Source organism: Hypomesus transpacificus, chromosome 9 (genome assembly GCF_021917145.1).
Source record: "Hypomesus transpacificus isolate Combined female chromosome 9, fHypTra1, whole genome shotgun sequence".
NCBI classification, from domain to species: domain Eukaryota; kingdom Metazoa; phylum Chordata; class Actinopteri; order Osmeriformes; family Osmeridae; genus Hypomesus; species Hypomesus transpacificus.
In genome coordinates, this window is record NC_061068.1 from 3,451,174 (window position 1) to 3,467,008 (window position 15,835).

General features: G+C 46.7%; 2 protein-coding genes across 10 annotated transcripts in view; both read left to right on the forward strand.

Annotated features, from left to right (window-relative positions):
• Positions 1-8,656, forward strand: part of LOC124471723 (transcriptional enhancer factor TEF-5-like) — a 31,417-nt gene extending 22,761 nt beyond the window's left edge. For 2 of the 5 annotated variants that reach the window (XM_047026314.1, XM_047026313.1), the window contains exons 6-15: positions 1,788-1,799; positions 3,185-3,313; positions 3,450-3,493; positions 3,815-3,871; positions 4,584-4,648; positions 4,801-4,937; positions 5,180-5,353; positions 5,559-5,702; positions 5,979-6,131; positions 6,342-8,656. In XM_047026314.1, coding sequence (XP_046882270.1) covers positions 1,788-1,799; positions 3,185-3,313; positions 3,450-3,493; positions 3,815-3,871; positions 4,584-4,648; positions 4,801-4,937; positions 5,180-5,353; positions 5,559-5,702; positions 5,979-6,131; positions 6,342-6,455 — 1,029 coding nt within the window. In that variant the 3' untranslated portion in view covers positions 6,456-8,656. The remainder of the gene's footprint in view (positions 1-1,787; positions 1,800-3,184; positions 3,314-3,449; positions 3,494-3,814; positions 3,872-4,583; positions 4,649-4,800; positions 4,938-5,179; positions 5,354-5,558; positions 5,703-5,978; positions 6,132-6,341) is intronic. The other 3 variants (XM_047026316.1, XM_047026317.1, XM_047026315.1) reach the window with 2 other exon arrangements.
• A 265-nt stretch (positions 8,657-8,921) lies between these two features.
• On the forward strand, positions 8,922-15,284 carry LOC124471722 (sphingomyelin phosphodiesterase 2-like). 5 transcript variants are annotated; one of them, XM_047026308.1, is made up of 11 exons: positions 8,922-9,194; positions 9,767-9,882; positions 10,693-10,789; positions 11,202-11,278; positions 11,927-12,020; positions 12,207-12,296; positions 12,556-12,638; positions 12,974-13,106; positions 13,528-13,632; positions 14,527-14,701; positions 14,886-15,284. In XM_047026308.1, the coding sequence occupies exons 2-11, from the start codon at positions 9,809-9,811 to the stop codon at positions 15,263-15,265; spliced, it is 1,308 nt and encodes a 435-aa protein (XP_046882264.1). In that variant the 5' UTR covers positions 8,922-9,194; positions 9,767-9,808; the 3' UTR covers positions 15,266-15,284. The 5 variants fall into 5 exon arrangements, with proteins under 5 accessions (XP_046882264.1, XP_046882265.1, XP_046882266.1 ...); XM_047026309.1 differs by having other exon boundaries at positions 9,784-9,882; XM_047026310.1 differs by lacking the exon at positions 8,922-9,194 and adding an exon at positions 9,277-9,506.
• The last annotated feature ends 551 nt before the right edge of the window (positions 15,285-15,835 follow it).

Consider the following 15,835-nt stretch of genomic DNA (forward strand, 5'->3'; position numbering starts at 1 on the left):
GAGGAGGAGGAGAGGAGGAGGAGGATGAGGAAAGGAGGAGAAGAGAAGGAGGAGTGGAGGAGGAGGAGGAAAGGAGGAGGAGAGAAGGAGGAGTGGAGGAGGAGGAGGAAAGGAGGAGGAGAGAAGGAGGAGTGGAGGAGGAGGAGGAGGAAAGGAGGAGGAGGGGGGAAGGAGGAGTGGAGGAGGAGGAGTGGAGAAGGAAGAGGAAGACAGTGGAGGAGGAGGGAAGGAGGAGTGGAGGAGGAGGAGGAGTGGAGGAGGAAAGGAAAGTTCAGGAAGGCTGAATCTGCATCTGGGGGTGGCTTGTGGCTTGTGGCTCTGCAGTTTTTCCTTGGCTACGCCAAAACAAATCCATCCATCCCTCATACTCATACTGCAGGGTCATAAGGAGAGGCTATAGTCCTCCTCTAGCAAACATGCAAGCTCAATATAAAGAGTACAGCTCAATATAAAGAGTACAGCTCAATATAAAGAGTACAGGTCTGAACCAACACACTGACACACACACACCCACACCCATACACACACACAGACACAAACACTGACACACACATACACCCACACACACACACACAGACACACACACACACATATTGCAACACAGGTGTTGCAGTGCACCACCCCTTGCCGTCTTCCTGGGCTGATCCAAGAGGCCCGTTGGGCGCTAGAGCTTGGCGGACTCTGGCTGTGAGGAGCGAGGTGACGGGTGTGTCAGCGCTGCATGACGCCTGGCCTCCTGCTTCATGTCTGTCCTGGTGTCAGCCACGCTTTCCTCGGCCTACAGACCTTCCTCACCCTTTCTCTGTCCTCCATCTTCTCTCCGTTCTGACGGGCCAGCTTCTACAGGTTTCTCCTACCCTCTCTCATATCACCTTCTGTCCAGACCTGGGACAGAGACCAACATGTTCAACCTCATTCGAGTTCTACTTTCTTTGATATCACTTTGTGTGTTATTCGACCATGTTGAGGAAAACTCAAAATCTCGTAGTTATGCTTTCCATCAGCAAAATGTGAGAATGGATCCTTTATGTCCATTACTATACACATGAGTATGTTCTAATGAGGCAGATAAAACAGTACTTGGATGTTGTCCCCATTCAACATTCAACATTGAATTTCTGTCCTCATGACCTGTGCTGTTGTTGATGTTTACCCTCTATTGTTGATGTTTACCCTCTATTGTTGATGTTTACCCTCTATTGTTGATCTAAATAAACAAATAAAAATACAGACACATACTGTATATACTGTATGTATATAATACATACTGTATATACATAATATATACTGTATATACATAATACATACTGTATATACAGTATGTATATAATATATACTGTATATACATAATATATACTGTATATACATAATACATACTGTATATACAGTATGTATATAATATATACTGTATATACATAACATATACTGTATATACATAATACATACTGTATATACAGTATGTATATAATATATACAGTATGTACATAATATATACTGTATATACATAATACATACTGTATATAAGTATGCATATAATCAAACAGATCTTCTGTGACGTTCAGTCATTTGGACATGGAATCTCTGTAGCATCCTTAACTATATCATTTATTCAACATCCTCGATTGATCTTTCTTAGGCAGTGCGATTTACGAAGAATGGAAGTTTATGAGCCTTTGACAAAGCCCTCTCTGGCTTGTAGTGAAAAGCCTGATTTGCTGTGACAACCCTAGCCTAACTGTACTGTAGTGTATCACAGTTACTAATGGATTCTTTCTCCTTTGATTTAGGCCATGAATTTGGTAAGTGGATTTGACTTTTGCGATTTGCCCCCCCCCCCCCCCCCTACCCTATCCCCCCCCCCCCCCCCCAACCCTCCAACTACCCCCTCCGACTACCTCCCTTCCCTCCCCCTTCTGCTTGCCAGTGCCTTGTCGCTTCTGCCCTCTGCTGGCATGGCAACCCCCCACAACCCCATCCCCCACATACACCCCTCCACTACTCTGCGCTTTACAATGACTGAGGAAACAGATGACTCTAAACCACGTCACAGTGCATAGTTCCTGCTGCGGCCAGCTTCGCTCCATGCTGCAGCTTGCTTGCACATGGTGACTGTGCTTAGGGATTCCGTTCGTTATGGCTGTTATTTATCTTATCTATTTATAAATAGTAAAACCTGAAAATCTCTTCAAAATGGGAAGAGTTTGTGTGTGAAGTTTTAGAAAACCAGTCTAGGTGTGGGACCACTGAAGGATAACTGTATCAATCTCACTCAAAGCGTTCAACCCTGTCAGCACAGCATTAGTATGATAAATATCCATCACAAAGCTGTCAGTTTCGCGTGGAGAGAGAAGTCGACATTCCAGCCATACCTGGGTGCTTTGGAGAGAAAGTACATCAGTTGTGTCCTGTGATTCTCCAGAAGTAGCACACAGTCTTTCAACCGTGGCGGTTGACAGTCTGCAAGCTGAACTCCCCCTGGTGGTGCCAGCTGGAGGTGCCAGCTGCCTGTCTCAACCCTCCACACAACCTCTCTTCTTTTCACAAACAGCAGTGGATGATTACCACAGTAGCCGTTTCAGCTTCCACTGTTACGATCACCATAGTAACTGTAACCGTTTCAGCTTCCATCGTTATGATCACCAATCTCATCTTTCTCTGCTTTCTCTGGAAATATGTATCAGTGGAACATTCAATCAACATCAAACTCATACAACATATTTATTGGACACGTAAAACATTGCTGTGTAATATGTTTACACAATTTAAACACAGCCTATTGTAAAATGCATTTAACATGACATTTTTATGAATCCATTAAATGTGGATTTTCCTAGCAATGCAATATTTGATTTGGTGAAATGTGCCATGACTCCTGAGTGTGTCGTCCCTGGGCTGGGCTGTCTGGTTACGGGGCTGGAAAGCTACTCTGCTAACTAGCTATCCTGAAATCTACCACTGAATATCATTACAACTGTATAGATGTCACTAAGATTATAAGCAAAAGACAAATATTTTGTTCTATTATTAATGTTACGGCAGTTGTGATTATTTTAAATTAAGAAAATAATGATTATTGATCTGTGTTTGTTTCTTGCGTTGAGCTAGCTCGTGACCAGCGCTCTTTGTTGGTGGGTGTGCTGGCGCCCCCTGGTGGACACAGGCCTCATGTGTACTCTGTCCCCAGGACCAGGCCTCCAAAGACAAGGCCCTCCAGAACATGGCAGCACTGTCGTCCGCTCAGATTGTGTCTCCCAGCCTGATCAAGAGCCAGCTGCCCCCACTGCCACAGCCCCCCTACCCTCCACATGCCAGGGTAAGACCCCAGATCCTTGGCCGCCACGTGATTTAAAATACCACTTCTGAGTTTGTGAATGTGCCCAGTAACAGTGCGCATGCAGTTGATGATGCAGGAGAGTAAATGCAGGTTGTGTTGATTCTGTCTCCTCCAGTTCTGGCCCACCCCCATCCCGGGACAACCAGGACCCTCTCAGGAGTAAGTACCCCTCACGCAGGGCAATTTTCTGGGCCTGCTGTCCGGCCCAGACCCCCCCTCTGGGTCTCCACTGTGGACGTCTGCATAGGAGTGAATGATTATGACTACGTGTGAGGGACAGGGGCAGCTGACCTGGGTCAAACCCCAGAGAGTAACACACTGTTGGGCCCTTTCAACGAACCACATCAAGCGCATCCCCAGTGTGTTGTGACTGTGTGACAGATGTGACTGGTCCAGATCTGTCTGAGGGTGGGGTGGGGGGGACTGTGGGTGAGGCTGGGGGCTGTGGCTTGTTTAACAGATCACATTTGTGCACACCAGGCTGGTACTAGAGCTGAACCAGGGCCGGGGACCTGGGCTTGGCCGGGCCAGCTACGCGTGAGTTCCCCTCCGCAGACCTGCTGTGGCTCCAGGCAGCACTGACTGTTTCACCTCCACACCGACCACACCCCCACACTGACCACACCCCCACACTGACCACACCCCCACACTGACCACACCCCCACACTGACCACACCTCCACACCTAACACTGTAGTTACGGCCCTGCCTGCAATATCTTCACCACCAGCCATCAACAAATAAAAGCTCCCAGTCTGAAAACATAATAAAAAGTCTGTATATATAAGAAACTCTACTGTCCTGCTCCTTTTCCAGTGGGACTTTTATTGTGAAAGCGCCATATACGGTGTTGCCCCTAGTGATCTCGGCTCATATATACATCAAAACCTAAAGGTGTGTCGAGATGCGCTCAGAGCTAACACGAGAGAAGAGAGAACAGACAAGCTTGTAAAACAGAGCTCACATCGCTGCAGATCTCACACGGGCAGGAGAGAGCTCCTGTGAGAGAGAAGCAGAGGGGCACCGTCAACTAGCTGCTGCAGTCACACACACGCCCGCGCCGCGCCCGCGCCACGCCCGCGCCTCACACGCCAAGCCACTGTCGCTACCACGAAACCTCACGGCGGCCATTTTGTGCCACCTTAATAGTGTCGTGTTGAAGTAACTCCTATGCCCTACAGTGAACCCTCCAGAGTGTTGATAATGTGATGTTAGACTCGTTTCTCACTGTCCCAACTGTTCTCTTTCAGCATCAAGCCTTTTGCACAGACCCCGTACCCGAACCTAGTAGGACCTGTAGCTCCAGCCATATCCAGTGAGTATGGAGACCAGTGGAGCTAGTGTCACATCAACTACAGCTGCTAAAACCTTGCCTGACTTCACTGTGTGTGTGTGTATCTGTGTGTGTGTGTATCTGTGTGTGTGTGTGTATCTGTGTGTGTGTGTATCTGTGTGTGTGTGTTCCAGCCTATGAGCCCCTGGCGCCCCCCCTCCCCCCTGCTGCCACCGCCGTGCCCGTGTGGCAGGACCGCACCATCGCGTCCTCCAAGCTGCGGATGCTGGAGTACTCCGCCTTCATGGAGATCCAGAGAGACCCGGACAACGTGAGAGGAGCTCGGGGGGACGGGGGACGGGGGGGGGGACGGGGGGGGGACGGGGGGGGGACGGGCAGGTTCAAGGCTGCTAAATGCTACAAGTCTTCTTGTGTTTATACTTAAGGAACTCACCTCCAGCTCACCTCCAGCTACTAAATAACCATCCAAAAATATGATCAATATGTATAGAAATATGATAAAAATCTGACTTCCAGACCTGACTGTTCATCCTGCCTCTCTGCTCTGTGCAGTACAGCAAACACCTGTTTGTCCACATCGGACAGACGAACCCCTCCTACAGCGACCCCCTCCTGGAGGCTGTGGACATCAGGCAGATCTACGACAAGTTCCCAGAGAAGAAGGGCGGGCTGAAGGAGCTGTACGAGAACGGACCGCAGAACGCCTTCTTCCTCGTCAAGTTCTGGGTGTGTTGTGGCTGTGGGGACTCGTTGTTATGGTGACCTGACAGTTCACTGGTGTCGCCACCAGGTGTCGCCACCAGAGAGAGCCCCTGGACAGTCTGCTGGGTCTCGTTCTGTTCTGTCTTGGCAGTGTGGTTGTCAACATTCTGAGGCCTGCTGGGACCTTGCCTTTCTAAGTGTGTGTGTGTGTGTGTGTGTGTGTGTGCAGGCGGACCTGAACAGCAGTGGCATGCAGGATGGCCCAGGGTCGTTCTACGGCGTGAGCAGCCAGTACAGCAGCTCTGAGAACAGCAGCATCACCGTGTCCACCAAGGTCTGCTCCTTCGGCAAACAGGTGGTGGAGAAGGTGGAGGTGAGCCTGTCTTTTCTGCTGTCACTAGGGGGCGGGGTCTCATTTTGGCAGAAAAAAATGTAATGGCGAAAACATATACTTAAAGTATCCTTGCAAAGTGTATTTATGAATACAAACCATACTTACATATATTAAAGTTGTCAACTATATGAATACGGTCCATTTTAACGACACTTTGAATATGAATATAATGAAACTGTATTAATGTCTCAGTTGATGTATTTAAATGAGAAGACTCTTTTCCGCTTGGCTGAACTGAGTTTGCGTGCCTTTCAGACGGAGTACCCTAGGGTGGAAGGGGGAAAGTGTGTGTTTAGGATCCATCGCTCCCCCATGTGTGAGTACATGATCAACTTCATCCACAAGCTCAAACACCTGCCAGAGAAGTACATGATGAACAGTGTTCTGGAGAACTTCACCATCCTCCAGGTACACGCCACAACACTGCACTGCAGCACTAAACAACACAGTTGTTTTGAACAAATGCACAACACAAAATAGACAAAATATAACGGTTATTTTGGTGGTTTCATGTGGATACAAACCCTGTGAAGTCATATGTCTGTTCTCGTGCAGTGTTTTTACCAGGTAAATTTTTTCGCATGCTGACGTTTAGTTTGCGCTGTGTTGCTTCTGCAGGTGGTGACAAACAGGGACACCCAGGAGACCTTGCTCTGCATAGCGTTTGTGTTTGAGGTCTCGACGAGTGAACACGGAGCTCAGTATCACGTTTACAGACTTGTCAAAGACTAACAAGCTCTTCAGGGAAGGCTGACAGGACCCTACGTGACACCACCTCTCCTCCTCACACTCAGGTGTCTGAGAGACCCTCAAACTGACCCAGCTCCTTTCATACATCCACTCAGAGCCTTTTTGAAAAGCAGGAAAATTGAGTCTCAACAAACAGTGAAAAGACATCAAGATTAACACATTTTTTATATTTTGTTGATGAAAAGCCTGCTTCTTACTAGTTTATATAGACGTGCTCAGAGGAGGTGGTTTACTTCGGTGACGATAATAAATGTGTATAGAAACATATTCACAGAGGGACTGAGAATGTGTTTATGGTTAAAAGAGTATTTTGCGAGGGAACACCGAGGACAAAGAGCTGTGTATTTGTACAGATTGGAACCGCTTGCGTAAACAAAGACCATGAACGAGAATAAACAAAGAAAAACAAACTGAAGAATTGTAGAGCTGTCCAACAAAACGGTGTGATAGATAGATAGATCGGTAGATCTATTGATCGATTGATCGATAGATGTGACAAGTGCCTTTCTCCAAAGACAAGCACTTCAGTCTGCCATTTTCGATTGCCTTATTATGACTACCTCTTGAGAAAAGCAGAGATATGCTGGAGAGAAAATGATTTCACCAAGCAATTGTAAACTTGACCTAACTATGCATTTTACACCTCAAATGTATAATTTTGAAGCATCAGATTAATCCCGGCAGACTGGAAAACCTTACAGCTGTTAGGTTTTCTTATTTGATCAAAAAATGAAAGGTTACATGTTTGTCTACGGTCCAAGTGTGCCAAGAGTTTTTAAGTCAAGACTAGATCTGAGGACACACTCTCCGTCTGACGGCTCTGGGATCCTAGCGTGTTCTCTTCTCTCTCGATCCCTGTTGTTTTCAGCGGCCTAAACAACAAAACAAGTGCCTAAGTGCACTAAAGGATCAAGAAAGGGTACAGACAAGTGTTTATTTTTCTGAGTTTCTGAGTTATATGTAGCCTGATCGAAATGAACAGTTTATGTGCTGTGAATACTACAGTGATGTGTGTTACATAGGAGTATGTTGCGCTCTTGTTTATGTTTGTGATCAACTTGAACTCAGCACCGAGATTCCAGCTGTCAGAAAGCAACAGTGTTTCCCCTCTGCAACAAGGCGGAGTGAAAGACAACATGTTATTTACATGTTTATACAGACTTGGTATGTTTTCCTGTGAACTTCCAGATCAATTTGACATCTTTAAACAATGCTACTGGATGAATTTATAATATCGTAATGTACATATGGTTGTCCTTTGTGCATCAAACTAAACAAAATTCCAATCCTTTACCATTGGGGGAAGAGAGAAAAAAACAGCTGTTGTGGGTTTTTTATGATCAGCTGTTTTCTCTGGTCCTGGGAGTGAGTGTGACCATTGATTGTTATTTATAGGGTTAGAACACACGAGAGATGGGAAGGTCTGGGCTATGGGGGATGTTTGTCTTTTACCATTGCAATGGTTGTGTTGTGACTATATACTGACATGTAATGAGAGGTAACTGTCAAGAAAACTATACAAGTAAATGAACTGCCATCTCTTGGATCCACTGTAGAGAGAAAGAGAGAGAGAGAAAGAGAGAGAGAGATAGAGATAGAGAGAGAGAGAGAGAGAGAGAGAGAGAGGAAGGAGACACAGAGAGTGAGAGAGGGAGACAGAGAGCGAGAGAGGGAGACAGAGAGCGAGAGAGGGAGACGATCTTATCTACTTTGAACCTGTCTGTCTCACATTTCTCACACTCTGAGGTGGACTCACACCTGGCCTTGAATGTCATGCTAAACAACTGCTAAACATTTACTAGCAGAGTTCTCAGATGTTTGTCTCTTTTTTTTTTTTTACAGTATCTTGTTTTTTTATTACCATAATCATGATTAATATTGTTTTTATTTGTTGTTTTGGACTTTCAGGGGACGCCATATGCACCCATTGAAAATGTGTGTTTGTGTTGACATTGGTGAGATCTTCTGTATCATAATCAAAACGGTGTTGGCAAGTTTTTGGTTGAAGGGGGTTCTTTAGGCCTTAGTTACCATTGTGCATTGCCTTTTTGTATTATCTGTTATCTTAAGAGTAAAGGGGGTGTATTATATAATCAAATCAAAATGTGTATCCTAACAATAAAAGACGCATGGTGCCTTTAGGAAAATTTTCCCCAGAAAACCTATTAAATATGTTGGTTTTATTTATTCAGTCTGAGTCTTATTGCATTGCTAAAAAGACATTGCGGTAATGATGGGAAGATTCCAAACTAAACTACCTAAGTAGTTTTTTATGTTATCAATTGAGACCGCAACACTGCCAAAGGACTTCCTCTTTATGATTCTGCAACCACTCAAAGTTAACTTATAGTCTTAGTGTTTATCATAAATGTTAACGATGTTCCCAAGTTCAGTTGTTTTAACGCTAAACTTACCCAGTCCAGAGTCCAGAGGAGTCAGCGATACGGGTACTTTTATTTTGAAGGCTTGTTTTCAACCAGATAGCAGCTAGCTAGCTACCGTATACATTTAGCTGGTCAGTTACCAAATTTTGCACCTTCTTAGTTATGTTCGTAATGTTAGCCAATGGTAGCTAGTTACCTCTAACCTATATGTCTCTGGTTGTGTGTGATCAGTTTGAACTGTCACGCTGTGGTCTATCAGTCGGTGTCTGTTGACATTGCAGAAGTCACTCCACCGTCGCACCGCACTGCGAACCAGCTATCATCAACCCCAAGCCGGGTAAGTTCATTCAGTTGAAATATTAGCGAGCTAGCCATTGAAATAAAAAGCAATCTGTCACCTGTACTGGCGAAAGAACATGAGTTGGTGATATTGGTCAACGAGGCCGTGACTGGTTATGTAAACTCAGAAATATAGCAGAAGTACAGTACGTTTTAGCTGCCTGTCTAGAACTTCAAGAATCGTCATCAGGCCCATTAGTGACTGTAGTACATTTAGTCATTTAGCAGACGCTCTTATCCAGAGTAGCCTACACAGACTGATCTGGGCATCTCATCTAACTTTGGATACGATTTCTTTCTTCAGCACAGTGTAATAATACATTTTGACAATGTGTATCAACTGAGAATTCGGTGTTTCAAGTCCTGTTTACGTCGAATTATGTTGCTCAATGTAAAGTTTTACAAAGAATAGTGCTTGTCTGGCATTCTTCATTTTGCACCGTGTAGCACATTTAAAGGTGACTGTAAAAACTAGGCTACTAGAATTATGTATCAGAGGTCATTCATGTGCATCGTAAGTGTTTATTATCTACAACAATCTTGTTTTTCTTCTCTGATTGACGTCGTCAGTCTTTTGTTCTCTCCAGGAACCAAGCTCTAAGGTTGTTCACAATGACTGCTGACCCGAGTGCTCCGATGGTAGCGATTGACCCGCTCAGGTTGAGAGTGTTCTCTCTCAACTGCTGGTGAGTACTGTGATGGTCCTCGTAAGTATTATTAGCTTTCTGAGTAAAATGAGGATGCTAAGTATTATGACTTTACTGAGTACTCTGAAGTATTAACCTAAGTACTACTACAGATGGCAAAACACACCCTTCACTAAAGTACTCATGTTTAAAAAGACCCTGGTAAAAGTGGAAGTACATACCACTTTTTCACTCAAGTTAAAGTAAAGAAGTGTGGGCTCTGACATGTACTTAAGTAAAAAGTAGCCATTACTACCACGTTTTAATATTTTCAACCTTTCAAAATATATTTTAAAAACCTGCCCCCTAAATATTTTTTCAAACTTTAGAAACTTTTTATTTGAACACATTTTTTTTCAACCTTTCTGAACTTTTTCCCAAAAATATTTTCAACTTTTCTGAACTTTACCTTTTGAAACATTCTTTGAAACTTGGTACATGGTAGCATCGTAGACGTGCATGTCAGCCAGGAAATTTGAAAAAGGCACGTAATGACAAGAAATAATATTTATCATGCCACCAAATACAGATTAAACGGTGATCTGGGCACAGATAGATCTGGACTGCTCACAGTGCAGTGGGCCCAAGCTCACAGTGCAGTGGGCCCAAGCTCACAGTGCAGTGGGCCCAAGCTCACAGTGCAGTGGGTCCAAGCTCACAGTGCAGTGGGCCCAAGCTGACAGTGCAGTGGGTCCAAGCTCACAGTGCAGTGGGCCCAAGCTGACAGTGCAGTGGGTCCAAGCTCACAGTGCAGTGGGCCCAAGCTCACAGTGCAGTTGTTCATGCTGTCTACTTTGTTCCTCTTCTTAGGGGTATCCGTTACCTCAGCAAACACTGTTCTCAGCGCTATACTATGCTTGCGGAACTGCTGAGCAGGGAGGGGTATGATATCGTCTTGCTGCAGGAGGTTAGCTAACACACACACACTCGTGCGTGCGCACACACACACTATTTATCTTTCTCCTTTTTGTGAACACTCAGTCACTCTAAATATTTGCACTCTCTCCCTGTCAGGCTATCTCTCTCTCCCTCTCTCTCTTTCTCTCTCTTTCTCTGTCTCTGTCTCTGTGTCTGTCTCTCTCTCACACACACACTCACAAATCTGTTCATACCCATCAGTTCAAGTGATATGTTGGTATGTTGCTTAAGGACACCTCCATTTTCTCAGTCTCCCAGCTGTCATCGCTGTTTGGGAGTACAGCCAAGGCCTTGTAATCTCCTTCCTTATCTTTCAAGTATCAGTTCACCACAGATGTATTCTAAATGGCTTCACTAATATGTGTTTGGTGTTCAGCTGTGTCTTCCTTCTTTCCACTCAGGTATGGAGTGAAAAAGACTACCTCTTCTTGAAAAATAAGCTTGCCAGTAGCCACCCTCACTCTCATTACTTCAAAAGGTTAGTTCATTTTGTGGGTGTCTATGTGCTTTTTCCCAGACACAGAGGAATTTTCCCAAGCTTCTCTTAATACTTCCCTGACCTCCTTACCGGGGCACAAGTTTGGGATTAATCAAAGTTTACTTCCCCCTCACCTTGTTCTAATCCCCTCACTAAATCATAAAAGAGTGTTCTGCGAAAGCCACGTGTTAGACTGACAGAGCTGTACTTTCTTAGATTCTACTGATATTATATTCAAATTCTAAGATTCTACTCAGATTATGCACAGATTCTACTGTATTTAGATTTTACTTGAACGTTCTACTTATGCTGTGTTCACACCAAACACGAAGCAAATTATTCGTGCGAATGAAGCACATTTTCGCTTCATGTTCATTTGTGTTTATTCTAATCACTGGGAGCCAACCGTTTTATTTTCTTCGTCAACCATGTCCGAAAAGACGAGTATAGACATATATTCTACTCTAAAATATATTCTACTCTTATATAGATTCTACTCTTCTATAAATTCTACCTAGATTGTACACATTCTACTGCATATATAGTTTATTCTTCTATAGATTCTACTCTTCTATAGATTCTACTTATGTTTTGCTGGACAGTATTCTTTTGTGTTTCATGACCCCATGTTGTTCATTTGGTTTCCAGTGGTGTCATAGGAAGTGGACTGGCCACCTTCTCCAAACACAGGATCCACGATGCCTTTCTGTACTGCTACTCCTTAAATGGTTACCCTTACATGGTGAGTCAGCAGGACCCAACACAGGGCTCTCAGTCTGGGACGGCTGATTTAAGGGTTGAAAAACGTTATAAGAGCTTCTCCAGTCTTACCCTGTGCTGTTCTCTGTATCGTGTGATTATCCCCTGAGTCATGATTTGAGGACAGTTTGTGTTTACCCCTCCTGTTTGTGACTCACACCAACTACAGGTCCACCAAGGAGACTGGTTTGGTGGGAAAGCTGTTGGCATGGTCATTTTGGAGATAGGCAGACTGAAAGCGCATGTTTATCTCACACATGTAAGTCCATTTTTTACCTCTCCTCCCATCCTTTCCCCTCTCCTCCTCTCCTGTCCTGAACCCTCACCATGCCTCCTCACTTCTCCCCTCTCTAGTCTCTCCTCCCTAACCTCCCCACCCCTTTACCAACCGCTCATCTCCTCTCCTCTCTTTTCCCCCTCCCCTCCTCCTCTCCTAGCAGCTGTAATCTGAGTGTGTGTTTTGTGTAGCTCCATGCAGAGTACAGCAGGGAGAGGGTCTGAGTGTGTGTTGTGTGTAGCTCCATGCAGAGTACAGCAGGGAGAGGGACTCCTACCTCCCTCACAGAGTGGTCCAGGCCTGGGAGCTGCAGCACTTCATCAGGTATGTCTAAAAGAAGGAAGACGTCTCTGATGGACAGACAGACAGACTGACTGACTGACAGACTGACACTAAACTAAGTAAATAGTTTGAGCTGTGTGTTAATACAGTATGGAGTCAGGTGGCTGAGCGGTTAGGGAATCGGGCTAGTAATCTGAAGGTCGCCAGTTCGATTCCCGGAGCCAAATGACGTTGTGTCCTTGGGCAAGGCACTTCACCCTACTTGCCTCGGGGGAATGTCCCTGTACTTGCTGTAAGTCGCTCTGGATAAGAGCGCCTGCTAAATAACTAAATATAAATATAAATGTAATAGTGAGATGGGGGTGTGGTTGTTCCAGACACACGTCCAGAGGTGCGGATGTGGTGATCCTGGGAGGGGACCTGAACATGCACCCCCAGGACTTGGGCACCAGACTGCTCATGGCCTCCACCGGCCTGAGGGACTGCTACACCGAGACAGACGCCTTCCACGTGAGACTCAACTCAGCGCTCACATCTAACAACTTCTGTTTGCAGGGGTTTGATTGTCTGCACCACTTCCTGTTTGCAGGGGTGTGATTGTCTGCACCACTTCCTGTTTGCAGGGGTGTGATTGTCAGCACCACTTCCTGTTTTGCAGGGGTGTGATTGTCTGCACCACTTCCTGTTTGCAGGGGTGTGATTGTCAGCACCACTTCCTGTTTGCAGGGGTGTGATTGTCAGCACCACTTCCTGTTTGCAGGGGTGTGATTGTCTGCACCACTTCCTGTTTGCAGGGGTGTGATTGTCAGCACCACTTCCTGTTTGCAGGGGTGTGATTGTCAGCACCACTTCCTGTTTGCAGGGGTGTGATTGTCTGCACCACTTCCTGTTTGCAGGGGTGTGATTGTCTGCACCACTTCCTGTTTTGCAGGGGTGTGAGGAAGGCATCACCCTGATAGCCGACAACTGCTTCATCAACAAGAAGGATCTGGTGCCCTTCGAGAAGGGCATACGCATAGACTACATCCTTATCAAGGTGAGCCCCACACCTGCCCTGGACAGGAAGCAGGGCTACTGTTGTCATGGTCGCTATCATGTCATACAGGTTTCAGTCATGTTGTTTTTAGTCCATCAAGACATAGAAAGGACTGACAGAATTTTATTTTAAAAAGGTAATACATTTTATGTACAGATATTACATTGAGGTCACGATTCGATAAAAAATCGATTAACGATTTTTCCAAGATGTTTAAAATTTGTGAATTGATGTGAAACGCTAGAAGACTGAATTGTGATTTAGAATGTGAATACATATTTTCCCTCACCCCTAATAGATATTCTAGCATTTTTTGGCAGCTGTTTGTAGTTACAGTAGTGACTACAAACTCTTAACTCAGTAACTCTTTTTATTCATATCAGGCTTTTATGGAGGATTATAGGGGCCAAAACTAAATGAATAAATACACAAATAATTGAATGAATGAATAAATACTTTAAAAAATAAATAACTGTATACGTCGTGACACTGTACTTGTCATGGCTCTGTACACGTTGTGACTCTGTACACGTCGTGACTCTGTACACGTCGTGACACTGTACATGTCATGGCTCTGTACACGTCGTGACTCTGTACACGTCGTGACTCTGTACACGTTGTGACTCTGTACACGTCGTGACACTGTACATGTCATGGCTCTGTACACATCGTGACTCTGTACACGTCGTGACTCTGTACACGTTGTGACTCTGTACACGGCGTGACTCCAGACTGTGTCGTGACTCCAGACTGTGTCGTGACTCCAGACTGTGTCGTGACTCTGTACACGTTGTGACTCCAGACTGTGTCGTGACTCCAGACTGTGTCGTGACTCCAGACTGTGTCGTGACTCCAGACTGTGTCGTGACTCCAGACTGTGTTGTTGTGTTTCAGGGTTCGTCCAGGGTGGAGCTCCGGTGTGAGTCCATGTCCACAACCCAGGGCTCGGTCCCGGACCAGCCCCACCCCTACTCCGACCACGAGGCCCTGAGCGTGGCGCTGAGGCTGGGACCCAGGGGCCCCCAGGGGGTGGATGAGGACGGAGGGTCTGGGCCAGACTGTGCTGCAGGTACTCAGCCCCCTCCGGGGCCTCCGCGGCCCTCTGTCAGACATGAATGTGATGCATGCAAGCACCTTCAAATAGTCTAACCCTAACCCCTGTCACCCCCCCACCTTCTCTCTCACCCTCACCCCCAACTCCTGTCGTCGTCCCCTTCACCTTCTCCCTACCCACCCTCCTTCCCACCCCCCAGGGCGTGTGGCGGAGCTGGTGGACCTGGTGACAGAGGCCCGTACAGAGGTGAAGGTGGGGCTGCACTGCGCTGAGAGGCGGCGCCACACGGCGGCTCGTACGGGGGTGATGGGCGTGGCCCTGCTGCTGCTGGAGGTGGTGATGGCTGCCGTGCCCTGGCTGGGCGGCCCTCAGCCCTTCCCCAGCGCCTCCTTCTACCTGCTGGGGGCGCTGGGCCTGGCCTCCCTGCTGGTCACCGGCATGCTCTACCTCTTCTACACCACGGAGCTGAAGGCCCTGCAGGGGGCCGAGGACCACATGAGGCTGGCCGTGGGGAGCCTGCAGGAGAGGCTGAGGGGGGAGGCCACGAAGAGGCCGCCCCCCCTGGAGGCGGAGGAGTAGGTGGAGGAGGTGGAGGTAGAAGGAGTGGGAGGAGGTACGAGGAGGTGATGGAGGTAGAAGGAGTGGGAGATAGAGGTGGAAGAGGTGATGGAGGTAGAAGGAGTGGGAGATAGAGGTGGAGGAGGTGATGGAGGTAGGAGGAGTGGGAGATAGAGGTGGAGGAGGTGATGGAGGTAGGAGGAGTGGGAGATAGAGGTGGAGGAGGTTAAGCCCTCCCCCCCTTCCCGGGGGGATAGGAGAGCTGGAGGCAGAGCAGCAGCTAGGGATGGAAGAGGAGGTAGAGGAGGAGGGTGAGGAGAAGAGGTGGAGGAGGAGGGTGAGGAGAAGAGGTGGAGGAGGAAGTGGAGGCAGGTGTCTCAGGTCCACACCAGCAGCTGTGAACTGATCGGCAGGACCCAGGATGAAGGTGGGTCCCCTGCTGTTCATCGTGTGCTCTTTGACTGAAGGAACGCTCCAGGGAGGTGTGGAGGGCGCTTCCTGAAACAGTGCTCTCTACAGGCTACTGTGTGGCACTGCAGTGTAGTTTACCTCTATGCACCCATTTATTCCACTAGCTAATCTTTGGATGTA